Raw genomic sequence first — 25390 nt, 5'->3', positions numbered from 1 at the left:
ATTATCACCAACAGGACATATAACTTTGTCTTGTGACTCGAAAGGCTTCTTAGAAGAAAAAAAAGTTCACACATCTGGACCCAACACTAAATGGCGGAAGTATGCAGAGCATGTGAATCTACAGGACTACATGCCACAAACAGATTTTTACAGAGTAAGTAACATTTTCCTTTAAGGGTGACTTAGATGACATTGTCCTCATTCCCCTTTAACCTTAGTAAATGGACTGTCTGTTCATACCCCTACTCAATGACCTGAGATGACATAGGCTCTTTTGATGGAATCTCTCGGTGCCTTCAGCCTGTAGGGGTATATTTCCAGACCGAAATGTTACTTCCCCTCAAAAAAAGAGGATAGGTTTCACTCCAGCTTGATTTGTAAAGACCAGATACTCTTTTGATAACTCGGGGGAGACCCAGCAAAGTCCAAGGAGTATCCAAAAGGCCTAATCATTGGACCCGCCCTTCATTATTACATAAATAAAATACGAATAACAAAGCATTGATAAAGTTGTTATTTCAATTGAAGCAGCAGGTCCCAATATGCAATCTTTTTTCTGCTACAAGCTCTAGCCAAGTCCATCTTAGATGTTTCATATAATGAGGTCAACCAATCCGAATGTTTAGGAGGGACAGGGTCCTCCCATTGTTTACATATTTGTCTCCTTGCCAGTAAGATCGAATAGAATAAAAGATCTGGCTGGTCCTACATTGTAGCTGTTAAGGGCAAAAATTATTAAAGTCAGGTCCATTTGAATTGGTACTCTCAGGATACTCTCCATCGTTGTCCGTATTTCTTCCCAAAATGCGCCAATTGTGTGTGTGGGGGGGGGGGGGGACGGTCTTTAAACATGTGTAAGTCAGAGGCTTCTACCAACCCACACTTTTTACAGTTGACTGGAGACCCTTTTAGGGTTTTAGAAAGCCTGAGGGGGGGATAGGTATGCTCTATGCACAGTGAATAGATGATTTCTCTTCAACCATACAGGTTTAACTAAACTAAAAAGATTTTTAAACAAATCCTGCCATACGAGATCGCACTGTGCATTTGGCATCTGTTTACTCCATAGCTCGTTAGCAAGCTTAAATTCCCCATCCACCGCCTCTTCTATAGCCCAGTACCAGTGTGAAACCTCCTTCTTCCCTACTGGCCTCCAGATGATGCTCTAAACTGTTTCCCCCACCAATAGGTTTTTCTTTCTGATCAGGGACTGTGCCCAGCTTTGTTGCTGGATATACTTAAATCTTGAGAGACCGCTACCCACTCTCCTCTTTAGATCTTCCCATGAGATGAGTGTTTCATTGCTTCCAAGGTCTCCCCATACTTTTATTCCAGCATCTTTAAGTGGCATTGCCTGCCTGTCCCGAAGCCATTCCGGCGAGCTGGGTGAGTCCCAAAGCGGAGCTAAATTTGAGAAGTAATTGAGACCCATCAAATTTTTTTTAACTTTGCCCATATTCTGGCAAATCCCTGAAGGACCTTAAGTTTGACTATCTTAAAAAAAATTGTGGTCACCAAATTTAAACATGGAGCCCTTCTTGTAGACCCGCCCCTTTTAACATAGCCAATAACATGTCACCTCCCCCAGTGCTAGTAGGCATTTTTGATAGCATCCGAGAATGTGAAAGTTGAAACGGCAAAGCGTAGTACTGTAGGTCAGGTAACGTGAGACCTCCTTTCTCTCTCCTACGCCTTAGTTTTTTCCAGGTTATTCTGGTAGATCTATATGCCCAGAGAAAGGAATGTATGTCTTGCTGGAATTTATCTATAGTGCAATTATCGAAGTGAAGGGGGATTGTAGTAAAGAGGAAAGTGGTCTTAGGTAGTATCGTCATTTTAACCAAATTCACCCTCCCCAAGATGGATAAAGAAAGGTGGGCCCATGACTTCATTTGTTTATTACATTCCCGAAGGACTCGTGCTGGGATGGTTTCTGTTATTTTATCTAGGTCTTGGACGATTCTATGCCCTAGGTAGCGCATGCTGTGGCTTATCTGATGTAAAGTACCCGTGATGTTCAAGGTCATAATCTCCGTTTTCCCAGCATTTACCTCATACCCTGAGACCTGCCCGAATTCCTCCGCCAGTCTAATGACTGCCAGGAGGGATGTATCTAAGTCTGCCGAGAGTATCGGGATGTCGTCCGCATACAGTGCCACCCTCCTCTACCAATCCCCGTGTCAGTACGACTCGCTATCAGGGTCTTCTCTGAGCCTCTGCGCAAACGGCTCTATGTACATATCAATGTACATATCAAACAGGGGGGAGAGGGGACAGCCCTGTCGAGTCCCCCTGGTTATACTAAATGCCTTAGTAAGACTACCGTTAACCAAAAGCTTGGCCGATTGCACTGGATATAGCAGCTGTATGGTATGGTAGAACTTGTTGTCCAGAATAAATTTCATCATGACTTCCGACGGGTAGATCCAATTTACCCTGTCAAAAGCCTTGGTGGCATCCAGTGTTAAAGCTGCAAGAGGAAGTGAATAGGTGGAAGCGATATCTGTTGCACCGACCAGATCGTTTGTGAGGTTTGCCAATTGTCTCCCTTTCACAAACCCTTTTTGGTCAGGGTGAAGGATGTCCTTCGCCACCATCCCAAGCCTCGTTGCTAAAATAGAAGTCAAAATTTTGTAATTGGCGTTTAAAAGCAATATGGGCCGGTATGACCCTCAGCTGGAAGGAATTTTGCCCTGTTTTAAAATCAGGACTACTGTAGTATCATTCCATGACACAGGTGGGCTAATTCCTTCCAAAAATATTTTGTTAAATAGTTGGGTTATTGGAATTTTGCCTCCCCTAGAGATCTATATAGTTCGACTGGTAGTCCGTTGGGACCAGCAGCTTTGCCCTTTTTACTGCCCGCCATAGCCTTCCTCACTTCCTCCTGCGTAATGGTCTGTTCCAGGTCTATCTGTTTTTCGGAGCTAATAGGTGTTAAAGTAGTTCTCTACAACCATGCTTTTGCTTTAGATTTATCTTCTATGAAGGTCTCTATATATATCTCTTGAAAATATTCCAAGAAGGCCTCACAAATACTTTCGACCGAAGATGTGGAGTCTGCACCGTTCCCCCCAAGTGATTTCTTTTATATGGTTCCGGAGCTGGTCTGCTTTGATTTTCCACGCAAGTAACTTTCCTGCTCCTTCTCCATACTCAAAGTGGGCGATCTTGCTTGCCTCCCATCTACGCATGAGTCTCCTTTGAAGAATGCCCTTCAGCTATTTCTTAAATGTTTTTAATTTATCCAGATCTTCCTTCTGGCCGACTCCTGCCTGGGTATTAATTTTTGACTCCACTTCCGTCATTTCTACCTCCAAAGCAAAAGTATCTTCTCTATATTTTTTGCGCCTTAAACTCGACCTACTAGTTATAATACCCCTCAGAAAGGCTTTGAGAGTGTCCCATACTATAGTGATATCAGCTGTACCCAAATTGGTCTCTAGGAATACATTTGTTTCCCTGGAGAGGAAGCTTGACTCATCCTCTTCAAGTAATAATGATCCATCAAAGGACCATGCTCTAGCCTGCTGTATCTGTATACAGTCAAGGGCCAATACAATACCAGAGTGGTCGGACAAGTGTGATGGCAGGTATTTTATATCTTTAACTCTGTCCCTGAGATTATAGCTGAGCAGAATATAGTCAGTTTGTGACATATGTTTATATTTAAAATTCCTATAAGATACCCCCAATTGTTGACCTGACCTTTCCCTCCATATATCACTGAGGCCCAATTGGGACATTGTCAAGAGGGACGCCCTGGATCTTGAAGGGGCTATCGCTCTACTATTTGTGGATTTATCTAGTTTGGGATCAAGGACGATATTAAAATCTCCTGCCCGTATCACTGGTTCTGGGAAAACCAATAGGTGCGAAAAAATAGTTTTGAGACCAGAAGGGTCATCCTGGTTTGCGCCGTAGTAGCCAACCAGAGTGAAAAGAATACCCCTTAAAGTAATCTTCAATATCAGCCACCTCCCCCCTGGATCACCCTTATATTGTAAAATCTGGACTTTAGCTAGATTTTTGAAGAGAATCAACACCCCTCTAATATTAGCTGTCTGGTCGGTACAGATAAAAGACCCACCCATTTCTGAGATCTTTGCCTCAAGAAGATGGGTCTCCTGGATGACAATGACCTGCGCTGGGGAATCTCTCAGATATTGTAGGATTTTTGCTCTACGTGACCTCGCGCGCAGGCCATTTACATTCCAGGAAAATATCTGAAGTATGGTCATGTTATTTGAGGCTTAACACTCTCAGCCCTCCCTAGACCGAGGCAGAGACAGCGCCTGGATTTTTGCATTCCGTCCAACTCCATCCTAGCTAAGGTTAACCGATCTAACCAGCCGAATGAGGTAATTTGATTTTTTTATCCCCCTGTGCTCCCCCCGCACCCCGCCCCAATCCCTTAGAGATCCCTTCCCCCATTTGTCTGGACTAGATGTTGTCCACATATAGCGTCCGTGATCTACCCCCCTCTACCCCTATCCTGAATGTTACCCTGCAAAAATATCTCCTAATGAAAAACAAAAGTGTTATGCATCAAAAAACATAAAGAATAAAAATTGTGTTTCCTGTCCAACTTAAGAAGCCCGAAGGACCGCCAAGATTTGCAATTGTTCTATCTTTATACATTTCCTCTTCCCTGGCTTATTTATGCAGGATCTAAAACTTTTTAACCAGCCAAACAGACCTTCCTATGATATGATCCGATAATTACATTATAAGCAATGTGAGGCAATATTCAGCCCTACGCTATGTTTCGCAATCCTGCACATCCCTTAGGGGAAACCACCCAGGTTATCCTTAATAACCTATAGGACCCCTTTGCTAATAGTATCCAACAATACGTCTGCCTCCTGAACCGACCTGATGTTATGCATTTTGTTATTAAACCTAACTTTTAAGAAAGCCGGAAGTTTGAGTTGTACTACTACTCTGATTTTCTTGAAATTATCCATCCGTCTACCGAGTTCCCACTGCCTTTCTAAAGTCTCTCGATAGATCAGAGCGAACTTCAAAAGAAAAATCCTTGCTTCTTAGTGTTTTTGATTTCAAAGCAAACGTCAAGATTTTTTCTTTTACTGCATAAGTGAGGAAGTTGATAAGAATCTTCCTTGGGTGAAAGGGGTCCCTATAAACTCTTTGTATGTTCTTTTCCAGGAACTCTTTAGACTCTTCAAGTGGTAGAACTTCCTTGACCAATTTAACAATGAAAGTCTTACAGTCTGACCCTTCTTTTCCCTCTGGGATGTTCATAACGTGAAGATTATTCCTGTTGAGTCGTTTTCAAGCGTCTCCATTCTATCTCGCAGAACAGCCTCCCCTCTGTAAGTCCTGAATTTTGGCCTCTGCAGATCCCAAATTGACCATTTGTTCATCTACAGAGTGCTCTAGGTATTCGGTTCTAGCATTTAAGAGATTCACCTTTTTTTCTATTATCTCACAGGAGTTCCTTATTTCTCCTTGGTTAGGAGCTGATACCGCAAAGCCTTGCTTGATATCCTCCTTTAATGAGGCGAACAGGGCTTCCATTGAAACTAGTGGGGGCAAAGTCTGCTCCTGCAACCTTAGTCCTAGCCCATTTCCATCAATAAATTGACTGGTGACTGCAGCTGCACTCTGAAGGCCTAGTTCTAACCCCCCCTCCCCAGCACTAATTCAGGCCTCGAGTCTGTAATTTCAGTGGGCATCTCATTCTCAGTAAATGAGGCTCCTGTGGGCTCCATCTTATCCCGGTATTCGCCTGATATACAGCCTGTAGGACCAGAAGAACAGATATCAGCTTCCTTGCTACGGTCTTCTCCCTGCTTTGTGTAATCAGTACCTCTTGTTGAACCCTGAAGAAGGACCTCAATGAGGGGGTAACCTTAACTTTACTATGTATAGAGATGGTTTTGTTTCTCTCCCCCCCCCCCCCCCTACTCTTTATGCTCCTACCCTTAACCTGGTAGGTTTGAAAAGCAGAAAAATCACTGGACGTGCTGGAGGTACTAGGGGTACTTTTAACAATTGCTCCTTCCAAAGCCTGGCCCTCCTCTAACTGACTTCCTGGCCCCCCATTTTCCTTTTCCTTGATTTTCCCCTTTTTATTACCAGGCACACACCCACTGTGTTTCCTACCTTTTTTAGGTTTCGCCCTGGCCGTTGCAACTGCGTAGCAGTTGCTCCGCCCAGGGCGAAATCTTATGTCCTAGATATGAGGCTTTGGTCCCGCCTCTGTCTCCCATTGGCTAGCTCCATAAATGGAGGCTAGCCATTGGGAGACAGAGGCTGTCAATCACGCTTTCCCCGTGAAAACTCGATTCGGGGGCGCTTCCGTGTCTTTTTTTAAGTCCCGCCCCTTTTTTCGTCATGCCGCATGTTCCCGCCCCCCCCTCCCACTGTCCGTGTCTCCGTTGATGTTTTATGTTTGAGCAGCTCGTTTAATGCACTTCGATCACTGGGTAAGAGGGATAAACAAGGAATGAAATCTCGGAGGAATAGATTATACTCTTTGGCCTGCATTAAAGCAGAGGGGGTTTTAGGAGGGAGGCACCTAAAATAAAAGTGTTAGCCTTTAAAAAGTCGGGACCCTGCCGTCAAATCGGAGCTATTAGCATGCACTCACTCCAAGAGCTGGTTTTCAACCAAGAGCACTTTGCATTCTGGGGTGTGTAGTTTTGTGTTCGCTGTGTTGTTCGGGGGTCAGATAGGCTTCGCTAACTTGCTACTCAGTGTTTACCCTAATACAAGCTATATTAAGGTATCCCAAGTGACCTTTGGCTGCTCGGCTTCAACACAGCAACACGAATCTGATGTGAAAAGGTGAAACAAACTGCGACGGTAAGCATTTTGTTGCTGAAATTTAACACGGTTCATGCAAAATGATGGCATTGTTTACCCCTTTTAATAAACTCTTCGCTTTCCACGTGTCCAAAAGAAAGGGAGCACAGGTGAACTTAACAAATTCAATTAATTACGAGTCGGGAGCGTTGGCGGGAAGGTGGGGTTTAAAAGCGCATTTTTAGGGAACCGAACGGCCTAGACTGCAGACGTGGAGTTGTTTGCGCGTTGAAACGTGAACTAAAACGGTAACGTGATTGGATTGCTCTCGTCTTTTTTTAAATAGCCTAAGACATGAATTAATTGCACAGCATATAAGTATGTCTTCTAACAACAGATGTGTCTTCCGACGCTTCAGTAAACATCTAGCAGTTTGTTTTATGAGGTGCGCCATAGGTCTGCGTAGAAGAGGGACATTTACTTTTATAAGCGCTTCTGCAGACTGTATTTTACGTTGTTCGACGTTAGTACGAGTCCGTGAAATGCTTACTAACTCATTACTGCGATGGTACATTCACCTTATAAGTTTTTTTTTTGGTTGTGCTTAATTGGCCTAGTATCCAAGTCCTGTTTAATCCGGTTAGCCAGCAGGTTTTGCTTTGTGTCCCTCTGGTTGGTATCTTATTGAGCTGCACCGAGGATTATTTAACTCCTATCTCACTCGCGTGAGCAGCTAAAATGCGTTAGATTTGATTAGCATCCCCTGGCGCGAGGGCTTCCCTCGCCAATATTGTCATCTAATTCTCAGCAAGCAACCGCACATTACCTCTGTAGGCAGTCTAAACGGATAGAAGTGCAGGTACCCGCTATTTAGAGTAACCGTTTACCCTTGAGGTACAGGCACTCTCACACTGAAAGTATTGCAGTGTAGTTGAGACTTCGCCAGGTAAATTGTGGACACTGGGCTGTCTTTTTTGCTCTCACTGCGGCTTAGTGAACCATGAGCAGACTAGCCCTTGGGGAAGCTGATTCATTGTATTAAAAATGTAACCTAAACCTTGTGAATAGCTGGTGGTTATAGGCGTTGGTCACCCATGTCAGGTATGGTTGAGTTGAGGGTACTGTTTATCAAGTAATGAGCATGGGCGGGAGGTTTTTAGGTTTCGCCTGTGTGTGTGTGTGTGTGTGTGTGTGTGACTGCTCCTGGGTGTGTGTGTGTGTGTCTGTGACTGCTCCTGGGTGTGTGTGTGTGTGTGTGACTGCTCCTGGGTGTGTGTGTGTGTGTGTGTGTGTGTGTGTGTGTGTGTGTGTGTGTGTGTGTGTGTGTGTGTGTATGTGACTGCTCCAGAGTGTGTGTGTGTGTGTGACTGCTCCTGGGTGTGTGTGTGTGTGTGTGTGTGTGTATATGTGACTGCTCCAGTGTGTGTGTGTGACTGCTCCAGTGTGTGTGACTGCTCCAGTGTGTGTGTGACTGCTCCAGTGTGTGTGTGTGACTGCTCCAGTGTGTGTGTGTGTGTGTGTGTGTGTGTGTGTGTGTGAGTGACTGCTCCAGTGTGTGTGTGTGTGTGAGAGACTGCTCCTGGGTGTGTGTGTGTGTGTATATGTGACTGCTCCAGTGTGTGTGTGTGTGACTGCTCCAGTGTGTGTGTGTGTGTGTGACTGCTCCAGTGTGTGTGTGTGTGTGACTGCTCCAGTGTGTGTGTGTGTGTGTGTGTGTGACTGCTCCGGTGTGTGTGTGTGTGTGTGTGTGTGTGTGTGTGTGTGTGTGTACTGCTCCGGTGTGTGTGTGACTGCTCCAGTGTGTGTGAGAGAGACTGCTCCTGTGTGTGTGTGTGTGTGTGTGTGTGTGTGTGTGTGACTGCTCCAGTGTGTGTGTGTGGGGGGGGGGGCTCTGGGTGTGGCTGGCTCTGGGTGTGTGGGTCTGGGTGTGTGTGTGTGGTAGTAATTGCTGTCTGCTGAGCTCGTCCGTAGGGTACAATAGTTGTCACATTTGCGAGAGATTAAGCTATTGGCAATGTAAATGACAATGCCATTTATTTATCTGTTTTCAAAACCAACACATAAATACTAATTTTGTCATTTACAATGCCAATAGCTCTAACTTCTCCAAAGGCGAAACCGTTGCATTGTAAATGGCAAATCCTTGCCTCCTGAATGCGAGTTGTTTTCTATGTTTACATTTGGGGACTCCAAGATTTGGCCAGGAGATACGTCCCCCTTGCTGCCCGAAGACGACTTTGAGCCGGGTGAGATAGCTGAAGAAACCAGAGCTACCAGCTCCACAGGAATGGCTCCGCAGATAACCCCCGTTCGACCAGCACCTGCTGCACCGAAAAAGCGACCAATACTGGCGCTGCCGACCTGGTGGAGCCCACGGGCTGCCGCTGTGCAGCCCCACCTCAGCTCCAGGGGGGCCTTGCACCAGCACGGAAAGCCGGGCGGGGAGTACCGAATGGCTCCACTAGCATTCGCCTCTCTCCCCGCTAAACTCTGGATCTCTGCAACCACTCCTTCAGCCTCCAGAAGTGTTCAGTGTTCGCAGAAAACACAGCTCAAGCGCCCGGTAACATCGTGCCGATTGTAGCGAGGTGAGGGAAAATAGCACGGACATGTGCGGCTGCTCAGCGAGCAGACGCCATGTTCTCCCCCGTAGCAAACAATATAGTTATTCCTCACTTTTGTCAGTACTCTGACATCACAGAAAAAAAAACATAGAGGAGAGAACCACTTGTGCCTACTCACTGTTTTCTGTTTCCAAAACAAGATTTGACTGAGGACTAGACCTGTGGCTTGTCAATAAATTCATCAAACGCCAAAAGTTTCAGATAACCGTCCCAGAGAGGTCAAATCTTTTCTAGAGATGGACTAAACGTTAACCATAGATTTAAAGGACTCCTACATTAACATCCCAATACATCCTTCACACAGTAGATACCGCAGGTTTGTAATGAGGGTACATTATCATTTTGAAGTGTTGACTGTGCTGCATCATCAATTTGTTATCTACCAGGATTCAGACAGACACACAACATATGAACGATAGGCCTCGCATTGGGCCTTAGAGCTGTAACATCTGTAGATAGTCAAATGCTGGAAATGTCAATGTTCTGCTATTTTACTGTATGTGCCAATGTTTGAGACGGCTCTATATGATGATACCAAATCATTTATTCTGTCTTATTGCAACCTAAATGTATATGATGAAAATCAAATTAAGTTTTACAGGGAAAAATCATTCTGAAGTGTTACATTTTGGCATTACATCTGCTTAGACTGTATTTACCAAAACGTTAGTGGTCGCAGCAGCCACCTCATAAGACCTCATGTGTACCATTGGCTGAGCAACTGGCTGGTTTAGGCAGACACATTTGAGCCATGACAAAACATTCCAAACGTTGTTAGCCTACTCCGCCAGACAGTGAACTGAAAAAAAGTCTTGCCAAGTCCCAAATATGAAAATCTTTCCTGAGGACACAACTGAACACAGTCTCAAAGCAATGTTTTTCCCTATGTTTAAAAGTACACAGGCATTGTAGTACTTGCTTACGTTTGCCAGATGTATCAGTTTCTAATGGTGAAGACTGTAATAAAGCTGCTGGGTGTGAAGCTTTTTTGCATTCATCTAATCCCAAACTTACATAGGAGACCTAATCAAGAGTGGTTAATCAACATTTGGAAAATGGGAGCATCTAGTGGTTGTAGCAGACCCCGTCATCTAATAAATTAAATGGTAGAACAGAATGAACATGTGGAATGGGAGGCAGTTCATTAAACATCACCTGCAGGCCGTTAACAGATGCATCGTGCTGAGGGGATACATATGGAACAACTCAAAATAAGGTGCTGTTTTACTCAGGAGCTGAGCAAGCATATTAGTTGCTTGGAGCTGAAAACAATTTACCTGCACTGAAATCCTTCCATAGTCCAATCCAGAACACGAAGGTTCGAAATTTTCCAGACAATGCATCGGTGATGTTGAATATGAATAGTGGACAGTTGCTTATCCACTCTTATAGCTAGCACAACACATCGGCAGGTTGGTAAGGGCAAGAAACATACACTTGGTGGTAAACCATGTCCCAGGTTAGAGAGCAGTCATAAAGATGAGCTAAGTAGGCGAACAATATGGGAAGTTGGGTACATCGCACACCTAATGGAATGCAAGCTAACGTGCGCTCTTTAAAGGTGCACGGATTGTGATTCAAGACTGTGAATACATTTTTACTCATGTAAGTATGTTAATATAAGGGCAAGTGTTACTGGTCGCAACACACCTGAGAATATGAAGTGAGTTGCAGGTACTCGCAGTACAGGGACCATAACATTTCTATGTAAGGAGGTGCCATCTTTCTATCTAAGTCATACCCAATCCTTCTGGCACTCTTTCAGAAGTCTACTATCTACCCCAGCGAAAACACTCCACATATTAGATGTAAGAAGAGTGATGTACTACGTGCAGGATGTACAAAGCATCAGAAAGACCACCCTATGTTTCGTAAGACACTCACCATAGACACTGGTGAAAAACACTACCTCTGAATGGATACAGCAGCCAATTGCGCACTGTTACCTAATGTCTAACAAAATATTGGAAGTGGAGCCGGGGAGGGGGGTGGTGTCACTCCACCTGGAAAACTAGAGCCACATCAGTAGTCATGGCCATTGTTTTATCAGAACACTTGCAAAGCATAATACACATTCATGAGCAACTATTGTGTTGATATAGAGACATTCATGAAAGTAGCAGTAGGGAATCTGTACTGAAACACTTGTTAACAAGCACTCCTTCACACTCCCTCTTCCAACCCCTTAATGTTTTTTAAAACAGTAAATCACAGTAATAGTTGCAAATTAATAACACGAGTTTTGTGTAAATAATAAGTAAACAATGCAGTGTATTTCATTATGGAATGTAGTGTTTGTTCTGAATAATGGATATCCTACTTTTAGGGGCAAAATATGTTGGTGCTACAATTATAAGCACACGTATAGCCAGGTTATTGTAAACTTGAACATTTATTTGAAATCTGCAACTTTAATATCATTACCTCCTCATATTCAATTTGTGTTCTCCCTTCTAGGAATGGGTGGCAACCCACAGAATCCTCCTCGGCAGCCTGGTCCTCACTCCGTTCCAATGCCAACTCTGAGCCCAATGGGGATGACTCAGCCTCTTAGCCACAGCAATCAGATGCCCTCCCCAAATTCCATGGGACCCAATATGCCTCCTCATGGAGGTCCCATGGGGCCTGTGATGATGTCACACAATCAGATGATGACGCATGGTTCCCAAGATTCTCCAATGGTACCTCAAGGCCGTATGGCCTTTCAACAAGGATTCCCTTCTTTGCAGTCTCCGTCACAGCAGCTTTCCTTTCCACACAATGGCCCAAGTGGAGGGCAGGGTAATTTTCCAACTGGAATGGGCTTCCCAGGAGAAGGACCAATTGGCCGTCCTGGCAACCATCCCCAAAGCTCCTCTGAACCAGCACTTTGCAAACCAGGATGTCCTGGAGGGCCAGACTCTTTCCAAGTCATGGGAAATAACATGCCTTCAGTTTACAGTGATCCAGATCTTCAGGAGGTTATCCGGCCGGGGGTTGCAGGAATTCCAGAGTTTGATCTTTCCAGGATTATTCCATCTGAGAAACCCAGTCAGACGCTGCAGTATTTCCCTCGTGGGGAAGCTCCGGGCAGAAAACAGCCACATGGCCATGGGCCTGGGTTTTCACATATGCAGGGGATGATGGGGGAACATAATCCAAGAATGGGGCTTCCAATGTCGGTCATGGGTGGCCCAGGTCGAATGGTTAACCCAGATATGCATCTAGGAGATGGTTCATCAATGTCTGGTCATAATCCCATGAGGCCTGGCTTTATGCAGCAAGGGATGATGGGCCCTCACCATCGAATGATGTCACCAGCACAACCAGGAATGCCTGGACAACTGACTATGATGGGTAACCCAGGCATGATGTCGGGCAAGGAGAGGTTACCTACAGGACTCTACAGTCACCCAGGCCCTGTTGGCTCTCCCAACATGTTAATGTCCATGCAAGGGATGATGGGACCTCAGCAAAACCTAATGATTCCCCCACAGATGAGGCCTCGAGGTATGGCTGCGGATATTGGAATGGGTGGTTTTAGCCAAGGGCCTGGGAATCCAGGGAACATGATGTTTTAAGCTGCTAAGACTGGATTTTCTGACACTTGTAGAAATGAGATTCACGTTCCTGGTGAATCTTAAGAGCCCAGGGAGTACCATTTGGCCATGCAATAGGTGAAAAAGGACCCACAAATTGCTTTTGGGAAAATCGAGAATGTATGAAATTATCTGAACAGAATTACATTCATTTACTCAACAGGTGGTTTTTTAAGATTTATTTTTTAAAAATTATTTTTGTGGACTTGGGTACGTTGTGACGGCACCCGCGTTGAAAATCTGTAGCTGTATTTTGAGAATTGCCATTGTCATGAGTTGCACCATTCTCTGTATGTTTACGTCATTTCGACTGGCTTCTCCCGGGACACTTGGTTTTTGTGTACTGTACTATATTGTAAAAGGGATTTTAGCAGAGACTTTAGTCTTTGGGGCGAGAGGAGAGTGTGATTCAGTGCTGTTTACTTTAGGTGGACAATCCATCTTCAGAACGTGTTACCATTTTCCTTTAACTCCAGTGTATAGTAAACCAAACTATGACCTCATACAGAAAGAGTATTATTAAAAAAAGCACAAAAAATGAACTATTAAGTCCAGTTAGGGAAATCTTTCTTTAAAAAAATAAACGGTTTTGTGGCTGCATAGCCAATACGCATTTTCATTCTCTTTCAATTCTTTCATTATTTGTAGGTTTTCCATTTTTTTCTCCTTGCCTTTCCTTTTCATTACCTCACCTTTGTCTGCCTCCTGCTTTGGGGACTGCAAAAAGATTATTTTGGGGATTCATAAGAGAAGAGACTGTTCCTGTGCTTTTTAAGCCTTTTCTTCGCTTTTTATGAAGAGGCCGGACTTGTGCGCTGTTACATTTGGACACTAAAAGCATACGTAGTTCTTTCATTACTTATCACTGTTACTGTTATCCCTTTCTTACGAATCCCAAGTGATTTTTTTTTTATGTGAAAGTGGAAACCGATCTGGGATTTTTTTGGGACTTTTTCTTTAATCTGCCTACAGATTTTCTCTTCAACCCAGAGTACAACGTTCTGTGTAACATCCATTAAATTTGGTACAAAACCACTGGCCAGAGCTGTGGTGTCAGAAAAATAAAATATATTGTTTCTTATAGAGTGAGGTTTGTCTATCTTCCTTTGGTTTGCAACATCACCTTCCTCTCTCTGATCTTTTAGCAGTGAGAACGTACAATGTGATTCACAGCTCTGGTTTGATCAGTTTGGTTCCAGCTGTATGCTAGGAAGAGGGAACAATATCTTTGGAAATCCAGGAACTCAAATGAAAGGAGAATGGATGCAGTTTTGTGAGAGGTGATTATACTGCATGGGAAATCACAAATCTTCTCTGTGATGAAGTACAGCTCAATGTCCAGGACCTGCTTTGACAATTTGGATCAGTGTTTTCCTGTTTTCTGTTACCTGCCAACAGCATTTTTCTAGATGTGAACAATTACTTGGTCTCTGGTGTCTGTTTGTGTTTTTCACTGTTACCTTAATTATACTCATTATGTTAAGCATATTTAAAGAAAGAATTCTCCCAGACGATACAGCATCTTGAGAACGAGTTTGAATGTTCCTCCGCAGTGAGCTGCAGGTTGGGTGTAAAGTTATAGTGAAGTATCACATGTATTGTGTGTTATTGGTATCTATTACCAATAAGTTACTAATGTTATCCATATATTTTCTCTACCTTAAAGTTCGAAGTTGCTGTGTTTTTGCTCATTGTTCCCAGATTTAATTTTGTTCTCTACCCTCCATAACCAATCCGACGACTACTTTCGACTCCTAACGTGCCTCTTTATTTTCCTAGTTATCCAGTATTGGGATATCTTTCATAAATTTGCCTAAATCATTCCCCGTCGCCGAGGCGGGAGTCCCACGGTAACAAATATACAATAGCAGTGCCTTAGTAAAAACTGTAGTAGGCTGACAAGAGTCAGCCCAAACAGGCCCATATCTTAGTAGCCTATCTACCTCCTTATGTAAAAAGAACTGAAAATAGTTCCAACCAATCAGAAGTCAGCACCCTCTAGAACCTTCCCAGCAGAGGCAGTTCTCCTCAGATTTTCACTGCACGTCATGTGGAAGGGTCTCTCCCTGAGTGCCTACTCAGTTTTGCAGCGTGAATCTTTCTGGATTCACTATGCTGTGCATTATTCCGCGGTCTTGTGGTTGGGTCCGGATTCGTAGTCTTTTTTTTTTTTTTTTTTTTTTTGTAGCCCAGGTGGGCGTCGACGTCCCACCTCTTGGTGTATTTCCGGTGACGTCGGCACGCTTCCTGCGGAAGCTCCCACCCTTGGGCACCATCTTCAGATTCTTTTTTCCGCGGTTGGGTCTGGATCGTTCCCGAAAGGGCTCCAGACATTTTTGGAGAAAGAAGAAAGTACGCACTTTTTTGCAAGAAAAGAGATTGAGAAGACTACAAAAGAATACGTCATCGAAGAGGACGACGAAGGAGTAGAAGAACTTCAAGAACTTCTACGTCCATCGGAGAATGCAAGCTCAGGGGGGCCCCCTGAACGCATGAGATGGACAACACTCCATTCAAATTCTGCCGTAACTGCCACCACAAGTACGCGCAGAAGGACCAGCATCCGGTCTGCAACCTTTGCCTACCGGTCGACCACGAGAGCGACGACTGCAACGCCTGCTCCGTCTTCATGCTGAAGACTCTTCGAGTGAGGAAAAGACAGAGGATAGCCAGCGCCACCATGCAGGGCAAGGGGCAGCCACCGTCCCTTCGAGACCTGGGGCTATCATCAGACGAGGAGGACAATGCCGCTGCAGAACACGACGGCTACACGGTCGTACAGACCGATATTACGAAGACTCCAAAGAAGGTAGGAGACTCTACGCCCCCTAAGGCACCGAGAGACCCCGAGTCTCGAAAAATTGAGGGCAAAACCTCGAAAGCGCCGATGCCGAAAACTTCGGCGTCCGCAGCTACACCAAGGCACAGCGGATCCTCTGAGAAGGACTCCCAGGCGCGGAGAGCTGGAGAACAGCAGAAGATGTCGAAAACCGCCCCCGAAAAGGAGCATTCGACGCCGAGGGAAAATGAACCGAAGGGTGATCCAGCGCCAACGAAGGACCAGCTCGGCACCAAAACCTTCGACGAAAGTCGGCTCGGCGCCGAAAAGATTGGCCGACCCATTTGGCGCAGATCACGCGGCCGAAATGGAGAAAAAGAAAAAACGGCTCGAGGCTGAGATGGAAAACATCCTGCAGCGGAAAAAAGATTTCGACGCCAGGATGAAGAATACACAATCCCGACGAAACCTAGGCTACAGGTGGTCGAGGAAACAGGAGGAGGACTAAGACGTCGAAGGACAGTCGATGGTCGAGACCTTTGACGACCAAGAGGAGAAGGAGGCCTCTTACTACGACGAGGAAGGAGACGACAACCGCAGGACACTCCTCCGGTCTGCATCCTCGGAAGCTCAGGTTACAGATTGGCAGGACATCGACACCGAGAGTCCAGAGGAAGCCGTCGACACGTACCCCTCGAGGCCCTAGCCGCCGGATGACATCTGAGTCTACAACACAGTCATCAGAAATGCAGCTGCAGTTTTCAAGGTGAAGCTCGACGAAGAGAAGCAGAAAGCAGACTTCCTTCTAGAGATACTGCTCCCTACACAAACAAGGAGCCAGTTCCTGCCCATGCTCGACAGTGTCATGGCACAGGGAAAAGAGGCTTTCAAAGAACCAGCCACATGCAAAGCCGTCACTCCCAGGATGGAGAAAAAGTATAAACATTCCTCCAAAGACCCACCCTACATTCAGGGATTGGTCTCAGCAGACTCCCATCATCGCAGCCACGGCCAGAAAGAGGGCCAATGTGCCTACCACTTCTGGGCCACCTCCAGACAAAGCAAGAGGATGGACCTGGTGGGGAGAAGAATTGAACGGAATGCCGCAATGCACTGGCGCATGGCGAACTCCAATGCACTGCTCAACAGACACCAATACCAGATCCTGGAAGAGCTGGGCCAGTTATTAAGAACATGCCACAGGAATTCAAGCAAAGAGCGGAGAACCTTGTCGAAGAGGCGAAGAATGTAGCCAATTCTTGCCTCAAGACTGCCCTGGATGGAGCAGACACCTCCAGCAGGCTCATGATGATGGGCATCACGGAAAGAAGACAAGCCTGGCTCAGAATTTCGGGCTTCAAGCCAGAGGTGCAGCACAGCATCCTGAACACACCGTTCAACGGAGAAACGCTGTTCGGGGCTCCAGTTGATGAGAAGCTCAGTCAACTGAAGAAAGATAATGAAACTGCGAGATCCATGGGGGGCACTGCAGTTCAGAGGTACGAAAAGGGGCACCTCCTCACGAAGACCTAACGGGAGGGGAGGAAACCAGCCAGGAACATCACACCAGGCGTTCCAACAAACCCACCAAGCAGACACCCAGACACAGCAGGGGCAGCCAAAGCAGTCCTGGCAGTACCAACCTAGAGGCCAGACCTTTCGCGGGAGAGGGAATGGACGTGGAAAGAATAAGAGAGGGGGTCAGCAACCCGCCTCTAAGTGACTCAATAAAACTCCATGTGCCCACCCGAGCAAAAACTCCCAGGGTGGAGCACAAACACATCGGACAGGAGTTACACAAACTAGACACCTCCGTACGTGTAAGACCAGTGGGAGGAAGAATGAAGCACTACTTCAGGGAGTGGAAGAGTATAACATCAGACAAATGGGTACTTAACATCATACAGTACGGGTACTGCATAGAGTTAGAAGGAAAGCTAACAGACAGGAGACCAAAAAGAAGGCCACTAGCAAGAAGAGACCTAGAGCTCCTTCGGGAGAAGCAAGGGAGCTCCTGCAAAAACAAGCCATAGAACCAGTACCTTACAGGGAAAGGAACAAGGGCGTATACTCCACATACTTCCTGGTACCAAAGGTGGACGAAACTGAAACCCATCCTGGACCTAAGATTCTTAAACAAGTTCGTAAGAACGCAAAAGTTCAAGATGACCTCCCTACAAGAGGTGCTTCCTCAATTGCAAGGCGGGGACTTCATGGTCACCATAGACTTAAAGGATGCCTACCCGCACATCCCAATTAACAGGGGCCACAAGCACCTCCTCAGATTCATCATAGGAGAAGACCACTACCAGTTAACAACCCTGTCGTTCGGACTCAAATCGGCACCAAGGGTTTTCACAAAGTGCCTCGCAAGAGTCGCAGCACACCTACGAAGGGAAGGGATACACGTGTACCCTTACCTGGACGACTGGCTGATCAAAGCAAGCTCATACAAAACATTTAAGCAGCACGCGCATAGAGTGACCAACACACTGAGTCTAGGATTCTGCATCCATTGGGGAAAATCCTCCCTGGAACCAGAACAAATAAAAATCTTCCTTGGAGCACAGATCGACACCTTACAGAGCAAGGTGTTCCCCAGCGAGAAGAGGGCGATAGCGCTCTTGAGGGAGACGCAGCTCTACCGGAAGGGGCAAGCTCGGACAGTGAGGACAGCGAGCAAAATCATGGGCATGATGGCATCATGCATACACCTAATGCCAAACGTACGGCTCAACATGAGACCTTTACAGGAATGGCTACAGGATCAATGGTCACAAGCTACAGGTCGTTGGGAGGATCTAGTCATTGTAATGCACGCAGTACAGAAAGAGATGACATGGTGGAACATGGAGAACATAACAAGGGGGAAGCCTCTGACGCCACCAACCCCAACAGTGACCATTACCACAGACGCGTCCCAGAAGGGATGGGGCGCTCACATGGAGGAACTCAAAGTAAGAGGTCTGTGGACACCAGCAGATGCGGTCAGACACATCAATTACCTGGAGTTGAAGACAGTTTTCCTAGCCTTAAAGGCCTTCCAAACAAAACTGTACAACCAGACAGACAACACAACAGCGATGTTTTACATCAACAAGCAGGGGGGGGACACAATCAGCCCCGCTCTCAAAACTTGCGCAGGAGATATGGAGATGGGCCATACCACTCAAAATAGACCTGCTAGCCATACATCTGCCAGGGAAGGACAATGTAGAAGCAGACTGGCTCAGCAGAGAGACATCGGGATCCCACGAGTGGGAACTCAATGCACAAGAGACAAGGAGGTTCTTCAGCAGGTGGGGGACACCGTCTGTAGACCTATTTGCGACACGCCAGAATGCAAAATGCCAAAACTTCGCATCCAGGCAGCCCGGGGAGGGCTCCCTGGGGAATGCCCTATGGATAGGCTGGTCCAGGACATTTGCTTACGCTTTTCCCCCCCGATACCACTGATACACAAGGTACTCAGCAAGTGCAGAGCGAGCAACATGACCCTGATACTGGTCGCACCGCAGTGGGCCAGGCAGACCTGCTACTCGCAGATCATGGAGATGACAGAGCGCACTTCACAGATTTGTGAGGAGAAAAGACCTACTCTCCATGCAAAATGGAGAAGTGCTGCACCCGGAGCCAGAGAGCCTGAGCCTCGTAGCGTGGCTCCTGAGGACATAGTTTGCGCATTTGAAGCTGCCAGAAAGTACCCTACGAGTACTTCGGGAGGCACGAAGACCCAGCACACGGAAGTGCTACGTAGCAAAATTGAAGAGATTTACACTGTGGTGCAGGAGGGAAAAGCTACACAAGAAGATGAAAAAGGACTCTACAGTGCTGAAGTACCTCACGCACCTGCTCGACAAAAATCTGAGCTCATCCTCTCTAAGGGTTCACTTGGCAGCGATAGTCGCTTACAGGAGAGGAGAAACGTGCAAGAGTTTCTTCACATCACAGGTCGTTAAGAGATTCCTGGAGGGAGCAAAGAGGATCGCACCGCCAAAGAGGGTGCCCACACCTGCATGGAAAAAGAAACCTTAAAGATTAAAGCGGTGAAAATACTTTAGTTGAACATTGCCATAACTTCGGTAACAAAACGAACACGAGAAAAAAGAATCCGAAGATGGCGCCCAAGGGTGGGAGCTTCCGTAGGAAGCGTGCCGACGTCACCGGAAATACACCAAGAGGTGAGACGTCGACGCCCACCTGGGCTACAAAAAAAAAAGAGAAAGAAAAGACTACGATTCCGGACCCAACCACAAGACCGCGGAATAATGCCCAGCATAGTGAATCCAGAAAGATCATCAAGCTGCCAAACTACACCGACCGGTAAGAAACTATTCGTTTTTCTTCATTGTTCTTTCAGCATGTCTGAAAAGAAAGCTCTCTTCAAGACTTGCAGGACCTGTGATAAAAAGAGGGTCCATGTAGATGACCAGCACAAGGACTGCATCTACTGCCTACATCCTAATCACATTGTAAAGGATTGTAGGATTTGTCGAACCTTCCCTGCCAAGACCATCAGGGACAGGGAGGCAAGAGTTCTCTTATGGCTCAAATCATCTTCTACAGATGAGGAGGACTGGGCCTCTACTTCCAGCAAAAGAGCCAGATCCAGAGACAGCTCTTCTCCTGAGGGGAAAAAACATCATAAATCCTCTCACAGAGCTTCAGACCACCCAAGGAGGTAGTCTGCACCTCCTGCTGGATCACCTTTACCTCCACCTTCAGAACCTACCAAGTCTTCAGCAACAAAAACAGTGAGTAAAGCCCAGGTCAAGACTCTGTTACTGGTGACTTCTTCTATTTCAAGCTCTTCTACTACGGTATCTACTAGAGCTATACCTTCTCCGATAGTGTCATCTAAAATTTCGACCACTAAGAAATCTTCTGGGGACACTCTTCAAAATCGTCATCGACGACCCCGTCTACGTTTATGCCGTCGACGATGGTACCATCAGTGAAGTCATCGTCGACGAAGAGCCGGTCGACGTCTAAGATCTCATCGAAGAAGAGCCCGTCAACAGCAGGTCCATCGATGAAGATCCCTTCGACGACGGTCCCGTCGACAGCTACCCCGTCGACAGAGGCCCCGTCGTCGAAGAGTGCGTCGACGAAGGCCCCGTCGGAGAAGAGTCCATCGACGACTGCCCTGTCGACGACAACCTAGTCAATGAAGAGCCCATCGACGGCAGCACCGTCGACGGCGATTCTGTCGACGACAAGCCCATCTATGACACAGTCGGCTGTTGTACCTTTGGTCCAGATGCCCATGTCGACGAAGACCCCTTTTCTGACCAAAAGCCCACCTTTGAAATCTTGGTCTGGGTTACCTCAGAGATCTCAAGCTTCACCTGTTACGTATACCCATTTTCAATTAAAAACGTCCCATAGACAGGAATATACCAAAATTTCCCCATTGTTACCCTCATATATCTTAGAGACATATGTAGAGGAAGAAGATTCTGATGAAGATGATGATGATGAGGAGGAGGAAGGCCCTTTTGGGATTGCGCGCCATCCATCGGAATTACAGATAAAATGTCAAGATGAGGATAAAGAGGATACCTTTCATGAGCATTTTTACCAAGAATACTTGTCTACGCCTTATCATAGACAGTCGCATAGAGAACCAAGATCTGAAGACACAGGTCATCTTCCTTATTCATTAATTCAAGATTTACAAGCCATGTTGTCCGATTATCGGCAGAGGTTTCCACCTACAACCTCTACTTCGACGGTACCTACTGTACCGGTGGTTACACCGACTCCACCGTCACAAGAGCCTGCCTCACCAAGACACCTTGCAGAACAAATGCCACAAGGTAATCAGGATACTTCATCATCAGATGATGACGGAAGAGAAGAAGGTGAATTACCTCATGATGATGTGACTAGAGATCCTTGAGATGACTATGTAAACCCCATGCCTTCGCCTCCTATACCACAACCATCTGACTCGCCACCGGAGGATATTGGCGGCTTTCATAATATCATGCAAAGAGCTGCTGCGCGGTTTGAACTTCCAATCACTATTGAACAGTAGGATTGTTTTCTTCACGACTTTAAAGAAGGGTATAGTAGAATCAACAGGGCTGTACCGATTATAGATTTCATTTGGAAGGAAGGACTTAAGATTATGAAGACGCCTGCCTCTATTCCTGTAGTCCTTCCTCGAATCGACAAGACCTATCGGGCAACACCAGATGCTCCATCTTGTCTGCTGGGTCACCCGCGCCCTGATTCGGTAATTTCGCAGGCTGCACAACAGAGGTCAAAAAATCTGTCTACCCCAATCTCTACACCACCAGATAAAGAGGGCAGACGATTGGACTTGATAGGAAAGAAGTTTTCCACCAATGCTGCCTCATCCATCAAGGCAGCCAATTCTCTGCCAATTTTGGCACGTTATGACTGTCAGATGTGGTCAGAGTTATCAGAATTTCTGGAGCTGATACCTTAAGATCGTTGGCAGGAAGCACGAAGGATAGTGCTTTAAGGAGAACGGGCTGCATCAGAAATAATTGATTGCGCCTTAGACATTGCAAACACAAATTTAAGGCAGCTAGCAGAATCTGCTGTTCTCAGACGCCAGGGATGGCTCAGAGCGACCTCGCTTAGACCTGAGGTGCAGACGAAGATTTTTGATATGGCTTACGATGGCGAGTCACTCTTTGGTAAGCATATTGATGACGCATTATTGACCATCAAAACAGACACGGACACGGCTAAGTCGCTGGGTACCCTGCAATATAAGAGAGGTTCTTTCAGAGGAACTAGGGGCTGTGGTTTTTCCTCGAGAGGAAATTACCACAATCAGCAAAACGGACAATACCAATCTCAATACAAACAGCTTTATTATCAGTCGTCATACAGGCAATCATCCTCAAATAATTTCTCTCGTCAAGGCGGATGCCGGCGATCGAGCAATCAAGGCCGCGACTCAAATAAGGGACAATGAGCTTTGCCGGACGCCAGTTCAACCTTCTCCCCTCCCTGTGGGCGCGAAGATCTCAGCCTTTTCCCAACATGGCAGAACATCACATCTGATCAGTGGGTCCTCGACCTTGTTCGAAGAGGACACACTCTGGAGTTCTTAAGGAAACCACCTACGACCCCGCCCAAGGGTCCCCCTCGTCTTCATTTACTGTTCAAAGAAGCCTTAAAGATGTTACGCAAGAATGCAATAGAAAGAGTTCCAGTCTTGCAAAAAGGGAAAGGATTCTACTCTCGATTCTTCCTCATAAAGAAGAAATCGGGGGAGTGGCGCCCGATTCTAGACTTGCGCAGACTCAACAAGTTTCTGAAGAAACAGAGTTTTCGGATGGTGACATTAACAGATGTGTTGAGCTGCCTCAACGAAGGGGACTTTATGGCTTCTCTGGACCTGGAAGACGCTTACTTCCATATCTCTATTCACCCCAAACATCGCAAATACCTACGATTCACTGTGGCTGGCGTCCACTTTCAATTTAAGGTGCTTACGTTCGGGCTAAAATCAGCCCCAAGAATGTTCACAAAATGCCTAGCTCCAGTCTCACTGAGGTCTCAAGGAATACAAGTCTTTCCATACCTCGACGATTGGCTGCTCAAGGGTCCATAAAAGCAAGCTACGAAACAAGCTGTAAAACGTTGCCTCAATCTATTCTCAAATCTGGGACTTATTCTCAACGCCAACAAGTCGCAGTTGCAACCTCTCCAAGTTCTGACCTTTCTGGGAGCAACTCACCCAAAGACACCCAACAATGCAAAGCGTTCTTGACTCAGGATCGCCAGAACAAATTACAAAGACTGGCAAGGTTGATTTCAATAAAAGTCAGTTTCTGTCCGAACATTCGCTTCTCTTCTGGGGATGTGCTCTTCAGCGATCAGTTTAGTCCCACTTGCAAGACTCAGGATGAGATCACTGCAAGAAGAGTTGCACAAACAATGGCAGCAGGCCGGAGGGTCATTCGACGATTCCTTAAAGATGACCACACGAATTATACAGGCTCTCCACTGGTGGTCAAAAAGAAGCAATCTATCTCTGGGTCTCACGTTCCTGGCCACTTTCCCAGAGTTTGTCCTGACTACGGATGCATCTATGGAGGGGTGAGGAGGACATCTCTAAGACCTTCAAGTTCAGGGTCGTTGGTGTCGACACTATCAGCAAAAACACATCAACAGTCTCGAACTGAGGCCCATTTTCCTATCTCTACAAGCATTCCTTCCGAGAATTACGAACTCCTCGGTGCTTGTGCGAACGGACAATACCACCAGCATGTATTACCTCAACAAACCAGGGGGAACGAGGTCTCTCTCCCTATCGCAGGAAGCTCAAGAGATGTGGTAGTGGATTATCAAGCATGGCATAACCCTCGGAGCACAGCATGTCAAAGGAACTCAAAATTCCCTAGCCGACAACCTCAGCAGATCTCTCGCAGGTTGTCACGAATGAGAGTTAGAGCAATGGCAGGTGAACAGGATCTTCCGAATGTGGGGCACACCAACTCTAGACCTGTTTGCAATGCTACAGAACAGCAAATGCCTCTATTATGCCAGCAGATTTCCTCAACGGGGATCAAGAGGGAATGCCCTGTCCATGCAATGGTCAGGGATTTATGCGTACGCTTTTCCCTCGATACCATTAATCCTGAGCGTTCTGCAGAAGATGAAGAGTGAACATTGCAGTCTTATCCTAATTGCTCCTCGCTGGCCGAGGCAGTATTGCTTTCAGGAATTACTTCTGTTGTCACTACAACATCGATTCGCCTCCATCCAACATTAACCATGTTGACAAGGGAGAGAAGTCAGATTCTGCATCCGAATCCACAATCGCTTCACTTGCACGCATGGCTCCTGACTTATTAGAATTCAAAGATCTCAAAATTTCTCAGGACTGTAGAGATGTTCTATCTAAAGCCCGCGCTCAAAGCACTATCAGAACATACCGCTTTAAACGGTAGCGCTTCTGTCATTGGTGCGAATCAAATAACTTACATCCACTTCAGGCCCCACCAGAGGATATTCTTCCCTATTTACTATCACTAGCTAAAGCAGGTCTAGTGTTATCTATCAAAGTCCACCTCGCTGCGATTTCTAGATTCAGAAAGAGCTCTAACAAGCTATCACTTTGTTCGTCGTCACTTATCAAACAATTTCTAAAATGGCTATTCCGGGCTTTTCCTCCCGTTCAACCTTCACCTCCTAGAGTGGGATCTCAATACAGTTTTCTCAATTGATGATAAGACCTTTCGAGCCAATTCACAAGACTGAATTAACATTTTTAACCAGGAAGGTAGCGCTTTTGTTAGCCCTCACCTCAGCCCGGAGGGTTGGAGAAATCCAGGCTTTCACAATTTCAGAACCTTTTCTTCATTTCTCTAAGGATTACCTTACTTTGCGAACAAATCCAAAATTCATTCCAAAGGTACCGTCTCAATTCCACGTGAACCAACCAGTAAAGCTCGAGATTTTTTCCCGGATCCTGTTACACCGGCAGAAAAGGCTTTACATTTTCTTGATGTAAAATGTTGCTTGAAGTTCTACCTTCAAAGGACTAAGGATATAAGAAAATCTAATCAGCTGTTGATCGCTTATGGTCAAGCCACGATGGGACAAGCCGTTACAAAAGCAACGGTAGCCAGATGTCATACAGTTTTGTC

The 25390-nt window shown here is 46.0% G+C and overlaps 1 protein-coding gene across 4 annotated transcripts in view; it reads left to right on the top strand.

Annotated features, from left to right (window-relative positions):
* The window catches only part of BCL9 (BCL9 transcription coactivator), a 904233-nt gene extending 890175 nt beyond the window's left edge, over nucleotides 1–14058 (top strand). For all 4 annotated transcript variants that reach the window (XM_078656778.1, XM_078656780.1, XM_078656777.1 and 1 more), the window contains one exon: nucleotides 11853–14058. In XM_078656778.1, coding sequence (XP_078512904.1) covers nucleotides 11853–12955 — 1103 coding nt within the window. In that variant the 3' untranslated portion in view covers nucleotides 12956–14058. The remainder of the gene's footprint in view (nucleotides 1–11852) is intronic.
* The last annotated feature ends 11332 nt before the right edge of the window (nucleotides 14059–25390 follow it).

The sequence above is a fragment of the Lissotriton helveticus genome, chromosome 8 (genome assembly GCF_964261635.1).
Source record: "Lissotriton helveticus chromosome 8, aLisHel1.1, whole genome shotgun sequence".
NCBI lineage: Eukaryota > Metazoa > Chordata > Amphibia > Caudata > Salamandridae > Lissotriton > Lissotriton helveticus.
This window is presented reverse-complemented; position numbering and strand designations above follow the sequence as displayed.